This window comes from Halyomorpha halys, unplaced genomic scaffold (genome assembly GCF_000696795.3).
Source record: "Halyomorpha halys isolate HHAL.00 unplaced genomic scaffold, Hhal_1.1 Scaffold1653.1, whole genome shotgun sequence".
In the NCBI taxonomy this organism is placed as follows: Eukaryota; Metazoa; Arthropoda; class Insecta; order Hemiptera; family Pentatomidae; genus Halyomorpha; species Halyomorpha halys.
The window spans coordinates 134,951-147,865 of record NW_027109677.1 but is presented as its reverse complement, the minus strand read 5'-3'; the positions used below and the strand labels follow the sequence as shown (position 1 = coordinate 147,865).

Below are 12,915 nucleotides of genomic sequence, written 5' to 3'. Positions count from 1 at the left end.
AAGTAGCACTTGGTCGATTTTATCAAAAAGCTATTGCTGTCGCATCCCTCGCATATATCAGCTCTAAATAAGTAATATCAGTTTTGTACTAATTTTCGTTTGTGGGCTTGGCCGAAACACACACGCACGCACACACATACACACTCACACACACACTAACACTTGATACTTGATAGTACAAGTCCTATAATATTAATGATATTTTTTTTTTAATTAACTTATAAATTTCAATTTGTTAGTTTAAATCGCTAGAAAAATTAAAGTTTTTGAAGAATACTGTACATTCATGAGACTCGAAATAACACTCTAATCCAAAATTGTCCTGGCGGTGGGAAATTCCCAACTTAATGTATTAAAAGCCACTGAGCAATGTTCTCACAAAACAAAAGATGTCATGTGTGAGATGGAATTTTGGGTATAATAGATCCATAAACAACTTTATTTCGGAATAAAACCGAAAATTTAAGATAACACCGAGCTGAGGTCTGTCGACAGCTCTAGATTTTCAGGTTGAAAGTAGACCGATTGTTGAGTCAGGAACGTGTTTATTCAAAACTTTTAAGATAAATCGAAAAAAAATTTGAAAAAATCGATTCTATAAAGTTGGGCGATTTAATCAAAAAGCTGTTGCTGTCGCATCCCTCGCATATATCAGCTCTAAATAAGTAATATCAGTTTTGTACTAATTTTCGTTTGTGGGCTTGGCCGAAACATACACGCACGCACACACACACTAACACTTGATACTTGATAGTACATGTCCTATAATATTAATGATATTTTTTTTAATTAACTTATAAAGTTCAATTTGTTAGTTTAAATCGCTAGAAAAATTATAGTTTTTGAAGAATACTGTACATTCATGACACTCGAAATAACACTCTAATCCAAAATTGTCCTGGCGGTGGGAAATTCCCAACTTTATGTATTAAAAGCCACTGAGAAATGTTCTCACAAAACAAAAGATGTCATGTGTGAGATAGAATTTTGGGTATAATAGACCCATAAACAACTTTATTGCGGAATAAAACCGAAAATTTAAGATAACACCGAGCTGAGGTCTGTCGACAGTTCTAGATTTTTCAGGTTGAAAATAGACCGGTTGTTAAGCCAGGAACGTGTGTCACTACAGCAGGATTAATATTTCTCTATATTAATTACTAAAATAAATAAAAGCAATAAACAGATCGTGATATACAAGCGCGATAATAATTTGGATGAGATATTGAAAATATATATCCTTTATCTAATATTATTATAGATAGAGCCAGGGCGCAAAAAATATTCGAATTTAATTGGTAAATATTGGCTATTTGTTGGTAGCAAGAATATAAATATATCAAATTCATAAATGAAAATATTCATATATAATTTATTTGTTCTCTGGGTCGATTTTATAAAAACTAATGTTGGAAATGTATGTACATTTGCTACAAAACCATTCTTTCACTTGATTACAGTTTGAGAATCGAGTACAACATTACTGCGTTTTATATTTACAGAATAAACTTGTGAGTTAATAGGACTTGGAAGCTTCTTGGAAGCAGAATCAACATTCATAGGTGTATTCATAGTACTCTTTAATCAAATACTTGAATTATTGACTAAGACACTCGATATTCATATAGTTTGCTGAGTACATGTTCATCATTTCTCGGAAAGAACAATTAAATTTAAATAGATGTATATATCTAAAACTTGAAACTTTTTAATTACTATTTAATTACGCTATGTCTCTTGCTTACAGAGTTTCTACGGCTAATCCAGAAACTTTATTTTATTATTTATTAAGAACACCACTATTTCTTTATAAACCAAGAACTAGATACCACAGACCTCCTTGCTATAGTATACTAGATTTAATTGTGTATAATTAATCATTGGATATCCTTTCCAATGACGTCGTGTTCATCAATTTACTACGCTATGCTACTCTGGTGACATGTAAGGTGTTTAAACGATAAAATCAAGTCGGGTTAGCATTGTGCTATATTTACACATATTTACAACTGAGGCATAATTAATATAAGAGCTTAATAAACATGTTGACAATATTTTAAGTTTACTATTGGGCCGCCCGTAGCTCAGTGGTTAAGACACAGTCTTACCAATTTGGTGTCTATTGGCGGTGCCGGTTCGAATCTGGCCTTGGGGCGTTGACTTTTTCATTCAGTGGTGGTCCCACAAAATGAAAAACTTTTACCCCCAACCCCAACCATGGTTAGGCAGCCAAAAGAAAAAAAAAGGTTTAAAAGATTTGCTATTGGATTGAAAATACACTATCTTATTTATTCTAATGAGTCTAAATCTAATATTTTTGTCATTTTGGCTAATCGTGTTTTGGTGGCCGAACCTAGGACTTTAATAATGGAAAAGTGGAGGCAGCATTCACTCCTTTGACCCCTGTTACTTATAGAATTAGCGTTAAAAGCACCGAAGTCAGTACCGCCAAACATATGGTGTTGAAGACAAGCCTATCTGACTTGGCTGCCCTAAAAGGTACGACTACATGTCTTATCGCAACGTCCTTTTACCTGCACGTGTGTCACTGCTATTATAAATGTACAAAATATTAACTGTTTAATTAAACTAAATTAACTTCATTTTTCACAACCTGGTATTGTCAATACAAAGCAATTAATTTTTGAGAATATCGATTAATATCCTTTTTACTCTGTACCGCTTATAAGATTATTCTTCTTGCCTATTTGAAAGAAAAAGTTATAGAAATATGTTTTTGGAAATGATATGTTTATCCCTAATGGTAGAAATAATCTTCCTCTCTTAAAGTGAATTATGTGAGAGAAAACGAAAAAACAAGTGGTTCCTGATTTTCATATTGTTATCAAAACTAAACTTATTTCTAACGTGGCCAAGTTTTACAACACAAAAAAAATTATAAATAAATAAATAATTCATTTTTATACTATTAATAAATATTTAATTAGGTTTTAAACTCTGTAACCCATGGACTCTGAAAGGATGGTAACCGTATCTCAGGGAGTACTTAGTACTGAAGCTAAATTTTAAAAATAATTATTAATGATTTTTATGTTATTTTAGCAATGATCATTCCTCATATGTATCCGTAAATCGAGTGTTAAAATATTCTAAATCTAATTTTGACAATAAATTTACTTAATCTAATTTTTAAAAAAACATAGATCTTCACTGTGAAAAACAATACATTTTTTTAAAGATAATTTTTATCGTTATCCAATTTTGATATTTAGCCCTAATCTCTTAAATATTTTTTATACTTATAGTCTTTATATTGCCAATAATATATTGAAATAGACCTGAGAAATTCTTCGTGATGACAAACTTAATAAAATAAATAACATATTTAAAGATGGAAAATAAATGTATTTAATTATTTATAAATAAATAATCAAATAATTAGCTTTAAATTTATTTTTAAATCCATGGCGAGATTTTAAACACATTATTCTCTTGATTTCGGGTAGATGGATTGTAACAGTCTCATAGAGGACTTAGTAAGTAATATTATACATTTTCTTTTTATCAACTTTTAGCAATAATGAAATATTAGATTGAGATAATAGCAGTTATACATGTAAATACATATTGTTAAAACATTTGAAATCTGATTTCACACCAAAGTTACTTAATGTAATTTAAAACAAAGACAAATTAGGTGCTATATTCGACACTGGAAATATAAAAGATTTTGTAAGAGAAAATTTACAATCCCCATAATATTTTTGTGGAGATTATAAATAAGATATGACAGAAACGATAAAAAAAATAATCAGATAAAAAAGAATCATTTTGAACGAATTGTACATCGAAATAGATTTTAATAATTGAGAATGGGATAAATATAACAAAGTATTTGAAAATAGTTAAACGGCCGAAATGTTACAGAAATGTGAAATATACTCGTATATGATAAAAATGTTTTCATTATTATATAATTTTGTATTAAAAATATGGGTTTAATGAGAAGGGGTAGTCCAAAATGTTTTATTCTCAATCCTTTAGACTGGTATTTAATAATTTAAATGAATTCCAATAAAAAAAAACAAATAACAAATAACCGCAATAAAGTTGTTTATATGAAATAATTTTTAATGTAAGCCAATTTTTATCCTTGGTACTAAACTTCCTATTCACTTATTGTCAATTCACTTTCATTAACACATTTTGAGTTGTATTAATTTTGTTTAATTTTTATCAAAGTGGAAACATTTTTGGTGATAGAAGTAACTTTTGTCTAAATAAATAAATATAAATAAAAAATAATTCTTAAATTAATATTTTCTACTGGAAGAGTTAATTAGAAACTGAAATGAAAATGGTGAATGAATAATAATCTTCCTTTTTTAAATTATATTAGTTTTTACAATGACAACAAAGTTTCTGGGTTAAACCACATCTTCAGATTGCTGATTAACATTTCTGTATAATATATAAGTTACTCCTTATTAGTCTCATCAAGCTAATATTAACATATTATTGTCAATAAGTGAAACACTATAATAATCAACTATTGCATTTTATAAAATAATGAGAATCAAAAAAATAATTATTTACAACGTTATGAAACTTCTACTAAAGTAGGCTCTTAAGCAGCGGGGAGAATTAAAAAATTATCAAATAAGATTTCTTAATTTGTAATAAAATATCAGTAAAAGTGGATATAATAAAATAATAGGATACTGTAATTCATTAAATTTTATCAATTTATCAATGAACTTAGTAATCGAAATAGTTTAAAAATAAATAATTATATCAGGACTGCTTCCTTCTTGAAAATATTTTGAAAAATATTCTGATATACTGAACGGATTAATCTAATGGTATATTGTCCAAGAACATAATGTTCTATCCATCCTAGAGCATAGTAGAGCAAATTGCTGATTGAATTTCGTGCTAAGTGACTATAAATTGTCTTTGTTTGGCACTTGGTTTTATTGCGAGTTCAGCAGTTAGCCGTGAGGTCCTATCGGGTTAAGTGCCTATAAAGCAAGAGGCCAATAAACACAATGTTAAGTACCAGTACCTTCTTCCAATCATCTCATTATGTTCCAAGGGGCATAAATAACTGTTACCTATAGTGTAAGATTGAAGCAATTAAGTTCTATAACAATATTATTGTTAGTGAACCGAGCAGGCTATCCAAGATTCGTACTTAAACTTACTATAAGTTATGCTGTATGAAATTACAATATAGATCCGCACATCGTTATTATATTCCTAAAAAAACTCTTAATTATCATTAAAAAAATATATATCCTGGCCCAAATCGTAACCTCAGTCGGTCAGGATTGTTAGAATAGTAAACCCATAAGGTACGTCTCTCCCAAACTTATTTTGAATGAATTAGCTAGGTAAACTATTTTGTATATTTTATGAAAATTCGTATTTAAGGTTTTTCTAGAAATCTAATAATGAATCAAAAATGCCTTATATTGAATAAAAAATGACCTAATATAAAGAAAGGGATTTTTGTTTTGTTTTGTGTTTTATTGTTCATTTTAACTCATTTAATTTAATTAACAATTTGTTTTTGTTATTCTACAACAGAAAACAAATCGATTGGTATATTATTACATAGATATACCAAAATAATAACTCAGCATTAAAATGATTTACAAAAATGTTCTAAAATAATAAAATACACTTGAAAAACTCTTAAAACCGAATTTTAATAAAAATCGAAAAGTTAAATTAGATTCAATAAACTTAGAAATGATGATTTTTCTTTTTTCTCTTTTATTTATTCATAAAATTCATTTTTGTGCTTATTTATGATTTACTATTTTTAACAAAGAAAACTTGTCTTTTTTTTTTATTCAAATGAACAAAATTAAGTGTACTTTAGAGAAAGTTTTTTTTTTTAATATTTATCATTTAAGCTCTATTAAATTATTTGAATTATAATAAGACCTAGCTGATATTAATGATCACTTTATAGTAAATAATTAAAATACTTAAAACCAGTTTTTAGAAAATCAAAAAATGTGAACAATCAATGAAATTGCAAGATCTATTTATCTATCTAAACTAGCACTGCTGATCAGTCGATTTAATGGATAAAGTTGTTAAATATTCTATATTTAATGAGTATTAATTATGAAAGGAGTATAATAGAGAGGATAAACTGCAAGTAAATATGAATAATAAACCGGAAAACAAAAAAAAGAGCCAGTTACTGGCTACTCTCTGTTTTAGCTTAGATTACTAACATAATTATACACCTAAACATAAACATAAGCTCCGAGGGCGTGGTCGACTCCCCTTTTTTGGCTTCACATTCCCTTTTGTGAGAGTATAAACCACAACCAATAATTTTCTATATAATTATTTAATAAAGAAGTTATATTACTTTACTTCTAAATGTCCAATGTAAACGTTTACATGAACGATATATAATTAATAATTAACATTTTTAAGTTTCATTAATTTATTTCCAATTTTTGGTTAATAACTATTTAGAAATATTGACAAGGGTGTTCTTGCAATAAGCCTAGGATACTTGTACTTATCAAAAAATTAAAATTAATTATTGATTATTGACCATTATATAAATTAGAAAGAGGTAGTCAGGGCTGTGGTAAAAAAAAAAAAATGTTTGTCTTCATCATAGCTAAAATAAAAAACTACAACGTTGAAAATTTTACCAGTTCAATACTCATTTCTATGTTAGTTATTAAACCATTTGTATCCATCTTCATCTTCCTGACTGTAGCTTTGTGTTAATTTGTTTATACTGATATCATCATATACCTTCACCTTTGCATCTGTTTTATTTACATTTCACTTATATACTCTCTTCCTAGGCCGACCCCCACCACTAAAACTCCGATTCAATGACGGTCCAATATCACTTTTGAAACATTTACTAAAAAAAGGAAGGGGAAAATATTTAAGAAATAGCTAGATTTTTTCGTATTTACTAACTACTGTTTTTTTTTTTTTTTTTTTTTTTTTTTTACTTTAGCCCTAATTAAAAGTTAAAACGTATGAATTCAATAAATAGTTGGATTCTTTTATTTTGATTGACACCAGCCCTCACCAACTTCTTCCAAAACAATTATAGTATTAACGTTGCTTAGATGGTTTGAATGAATAAAAAGCTACAGAGGTAAAAGATAAGAACAGTGGTATGTAAATGGTCTCTTAGGTAGGTAAAACAAATAGCTTTGGCCAGATTGTTTGTAAAGGGTTTGTTAGCTTTGTTTGATCTCTTGAAACAGATTCGTCCACAAAACTTTTAGTTTGCCCTGCAGTATAAATACATTCTGTCTGTATTTGAACTACAAGAATGTAAGCACAAGAAAATAAAAAAAGCTATGAGGTTCATTTTTTCCTTCAACTATTCCTTATTTTAATTTAAATGTGTAGTAGAAGGAACATAACTGGTCATAATAAATATTGGATTGTCATGTAATAATTACTAGTATAAAAAAAAAAAAAAAAATACAATTAAAACAGGATTTAATGAAGTTCACTCTATTACACAATTTCCTCTCTTGTTCACTAAAAGCTGTTTTAGCATAATCAAACTCTTTGTGTATAAATTAATATCCTTATAAATTACTAATCCTTTAATCCTAAAACTTAATGTTAAAACGCTGTTTAGTCCATTAAACTTTATTTCTTTTTTGTAAGAACAGATTCAGAAATCTATAGAGGACTAACCATGAGAGATCAAAAACAGTTTATAACAAATAGCTTTGTATTTTGGTTTCCAAAATATCGAAAAGTTATAACTTTTTTATTTTGGTTCTTCAATTTACGACTGTGACATTCTTTATTGTGGAACAATAATTGGTTATTAAATTGTATCCGGTACTCTCTATAATCCAAAGACCTGAACGAACGAATGTACCTGACATTCTTGTGCACATAAATAATTAATTGTAATAATAAGCACAAAGAATGGAATAGTTTCACGTCAGTATATTTTAAAAAGAAGTAAATTGCATATTTCGTTCATAATGAGAGGTCTAATAAACCATAGAATCTATTGTGCATTCTGCAGATTGTTTAAGCTGGTATGATAAATACAGGTGTACACCTCTATAATTTACGGATACTAAATTACTAAAGGGGTTCAGTTGATGTTCATTAGCTTAGATTGAAGTCATCAATATACAAAAGGAGTTTGTCCTTTAATTACAGACATTTGAGAGCACAATCCTGCTTGTGTACGTTCAACATATTGGTGAGATGAATCTATATAGAGTTTATGAATTTTTCATATATATTTTTTCTAATTATAAAAAAGCAACAAATAGAATGATTTTACTTTCTGACCAACTGAAATTGGGGAATCAGTTTAAACCTTTCTTAATTAATTCCATATTCAACTCTTAATTTTTAATTAATTAAGTTTTATAGCCCACGAAGTACTTAAATGAGTTTTCCTAACATTGGTAACACTTTTATTATCCTCTTTAATCTTCAACAATTACGACGATTTTATGTCTTGATAGTCAAATAATTTTTCATTTTATATGTTGTGATTTTTCATATCTATTACTTCAATACACTTACTAAACTTGGTATGAACTCTTTGAAATATTGATTTAGTTGGTATATTTAACATTTCTATCATTACCAAAAATATTTTTTATGTCAAAGTATGTCAAGCTTTGGGAATGATACCAGTGCATTAAATATATTCAAAATTATAATATCGTCAGAATAACCCTGATGGTTGATAAATATGTTGTGTTCTTATACATAGTGTAAATCAAAGGAACCAATATTGATCCTTGGGGTTGGTAAGTCTGACGAGACTTTGAGGAGCTTACCAAGTTCTGTTAGACGAATACAAGTTTTTTTTTTTGCATTGAAGAATAAAAGCATGTGTGTGCGATAGTATGGCCTTTGTCATCCTTCCTAAAACAAATGTTCTTCACATTGTTAGTCAATAATAAAATCATCCACGATGTACTTAATGTTCCATATCATGCCAAGTATATTATATTTTGTGTACACTTTATATGTCCAGTTAAGTTTCAGGGCTCAACTAAACTTTAGAATTCCTCTGGAATTTAATCCTTAAATGTCAAAATCCTTGCTCAAACTTGCTTTACTTTGCAACAATAAATTAATTTTTAAAGTCTATGCCGAATTAGTCCAAATCATATACTGATCGTTCCATAATAAACTCTATACTCAGCCAAACGCTTACATTTATAACCTCGGTTTCTCATAATCCTCCTAGGCGTCTGCAAAGATAAGAACTGTTATTAGAATGCTACCAACGATCAGTCTATTCGCGGGTCTACGTGATATCATTAAACTATAGTTCAAATTTATTTGATCTATTCTTTTAGTTTCAATTCTTTCATTAATTTAAAAATATATTAAAGACTCAATGTAAATTTACTTATCCTTGAGTCGTAATAATACTAATTAAGTTCGTAAAAAGCCAATTTAACCAATATTGGTTTATTGGCTTTCTTCAACTGCTGTGGTGTTGATTTATATATCCAATTTGCTTTGAGATGGATTGAATGAGAAGGAATGTGTGGTTACTTCCTTAAATTTGACCTCTCTGATGATCTAATGTGTTATCATTCCTTGTTTCGATATTCCAATCAATTGTGAGAGTAATGAATCATATTTACAAAAATATATGGAGCATAAAATGAGGTAAGACATAAAACAGATTCAGATATATAAATAAATATATCTCAGTTATTGCTGAGTAGTAGGTAAGTTTTGAAGAGGCCACGGATTGTCAAGCTCCACTAGGCTGACCAGTAAGTGTTGATCGTAATCATGTTTCTCTAGTTAAGGTTAACCTCCACTAAGTAAGATTTATATGTTTGTGTGTATGTATTTAAAATTGGACGTATGGCTGATTATAGTATATGTTCAGTTTTTGGAATGTATAAATCTAACATTGGTTTTTTATTAGGTCTCTGTTTTTATCAGGGTGTGCATCAGTAAAGAAAGTTTAATTTGTTTAATTATTTTAATTCATTATTAGGAACTCTAAATGTCTTGAGTTAAATGTTGATGGCGTAATAACTTAAACTGATAAATCTCTTTACCATAAACCAGGAACGGTAACGCTTTTAATGATGACATAAAACGAAATTGAGATAGTTACACCATTCCTTAATCTGATTCTTTATCCTCCATATAATGACAGCTAGCAAATTTAATCTGCATATTAACTGGCTTCATTCACGGTAGGAATTACTGTCATCCATACATTTAGTCTGCTGGAGGATTGTATGATGGTTAATTAATCATGAACTTTATAGTTATTCAATTTCATGATGAATTAATCCTGAGTTTGATAAGGTTATAGATGCGAAGGGTTTTTTAGTCCAAATATTTTCTCGAAATTAGTATAAAACTTTAAACCTGGATACATAGAATATGGAGGGAGGGGGTAAGACGGAAACTTATTTTGAGTACACTAAGGTACATTTAATAAATACAAATTATTCTTTATATTTAATTTTTCCTTAACTTCATTTTAAATTATATTCATCATTCTACATTATTTCCTCTACCACAATTTTTCATAACCGATTTTTCCCAATTCTATTTTTCAAAATACTAATTTTGAGAGATACGTTGAAATTACAAATTCAATAAGTCCATTGCTCATGATTCATGGTAATATTGGACAAATTTAATGACTAAATCAAATATTTTACCATCTTAAATCCAAATCAAATAAATAGTTTTGATATTGATTCGACAAATGATAACATTATGAGATTCATATCGCATCAATTGGTATTGTTATCATTTTGTGTCAGAGCAAATTTGCTGGTTGCTTATAGTCTGAAAATTATGCGTAAATTTATAAAGTTAAAAAAGAAGTTTATCAAAATTTGATAAAATTTATTTTTGAAAATAATTTGTGTAATAATTTATTTTGTTATGTTGTTTTTTAAACAAATTTATTTGGCTTAGAAACCATACTCTTTGAAAATTTTCTTTGTTGTATATATATATTTTTTTTTTTTTTTATATATACAAAAACAGAATTATATAAAAAAACAATCAAAGAATAGTTCAAAATAATCGAACTTATTATCTCAGATTTACCCTGGTCACATTCCATTTACAAAATATCTTTAATATGTCAAAGAAATTATTTTATGATGTGATTAAAACAAAAAAAAATTGACATATTCTTTTTTTCACAATATAACTATTATTTTTGCAACTCCCTTACCTTTTTGTGCGTGGCATTTGCCTGAGTGCACCCGATTGCTGATTGGCCACAATAGAGGAGGTCCAGCCATGTCTCCGCCTCCTCGGTCCCTATCGCAGGCTCGCAGTGGGTCGGGAGGAAACCCAACCTCGCGGTCACCTCGTTCTCAGGGTAGGTCTGGATCTGAGAGGGGTTGAGGCCCAAAGTTGCAGCCGGCCAGCGCACGTCGAAGATGTTCTGAAACAAAAAAAATCAGATCATTTGATGAGGTTTTTAGTTTATCCTAGATATTCAGGCAGTTTTAGAAGGGAGGAAATTTCAATAATAAAGGTTTTTTGTTAGTTTATCAAAAATATAGTGCGGTGAGAGCATCACACAACTTTCACTTACCCTTCTGTTTATGTCCCGAAGTTTTGAGTAGATTAGTACTCTAAGTTATCGTTATTTTTTGTGATTTTCTAAAGAAATTGTGATTCCAAAAAAAACTAAAACTTAAGACGAGAAAATGGAAAATTTAGAATCAAACATTTTTATTTTCCTGTTGCTATAAAAATATACGTTCAGGGTTCATGGCGTGCAAATAACGAATATTAAATTTTTCCATATCTCCTATTAAAAATACAATAGTATAAAGAAATATAAAAAAAGTCGTAAATAAGCTCTTGCAATCAAGAGAGATGGTCTCGGTTTATTTTCGATTTGAACTTGTCTGTACCTTTTTCTTTTTTCTCCTTTAGTTATTCATGAAATATTTTGTATTTATATATTATTTATTACTGTTAACAATTAGAACTGGTTATTTATTACTAATAAAAAAAAATGAATACATTATAGAAGAAGATTTAACAAACTTTCCTCATTATTTTAATCAGGTTAAGTATTTAATATCTTTTTTTTTTTTAATAACTTTATTGAAATTTACAACTGTATATTACATAATACATTTAGTAAATATGGTCTTAGTTAAAATGGACCATTACAGGCGTGTAGAGCAACTACCCACTGGTAGCACTCTAATTACATTTTACATTAGCTGGTCTCGTGGCCATCTTCTTTTCAGGCGCCTCGGAGGATGGTCAGGAATGGAAGGGGATGTAAGGTTAGAAACTAGGGGGTTTGAGTGGTTAGGGGTATCTAATATTAAAGAGAAAATTCAATTTTTACATTGATATACTGAACACAATCAAAATCACTAAAAACGTTTTTTAGAAGAAAACAAATGTGAATAATTGATTCTATGAAGTGGAACTTTTGGTCAGTCGATTTTTTTTTTCGGAAAAATTGATGTCACTCTCAGGCATATTTTAAAATATAATTTTAAATTATATAATCCCCACCTTAAATATATAATTTCAGTCATGAATGAATTATCATTTTTTAGCTAGACTGTTTGTTCAAATTTTCACAGAAACACACAGACAGGCAGACACACACGCTGTCGAAATCTCGAATTCAAATTCCATCGCTTTAACTTATTACACGAGTATATTTCATATATTGGGAAGTTCCTCCATGGACAGTATGTAGTTCAGAGAGTAGAGGGCAGGTATTTACAACCTGGGAACTACAGTGGCGCCGGATCGAGTCCGGCCTTGGGGGAGGGAGGGAGGGTCGACTTTTGTTTCTGTGACAGTCCCACAAAATGAAAACTTGACTCCTCACCATGATGTTTGAATAGCCTGGAAGTATCCTGTAGATAACATCCCTCCTCCTCCGTATGTTAGAAATGACCAGAAAGGTGGTCATAAAAAAAT

The 12,915-nt window shown here is 29.0% G+C and overlaps 1 protein-coding gene across 1 annotated transcript in view; it reads right to left on the bottom strand.

The window, feature by feature from the left end:
* The window catches only part of gogo (golden goal), a gene marked incomplete at its 5' end in the record, with an annotated part of 228,264 nt that overhangs the window by 80,944 nt on the left and 134,405 nt on the right, over positions 1 to 12,915 (bottom strand). Inside the window, 1 exon segment of the mRNA XM_014435703.2 lies at positions 11,183 to 11,398. Coding sequence (XP_014291189.1) covers positions 11,183 to 11,398 — 216 coding nt within the window.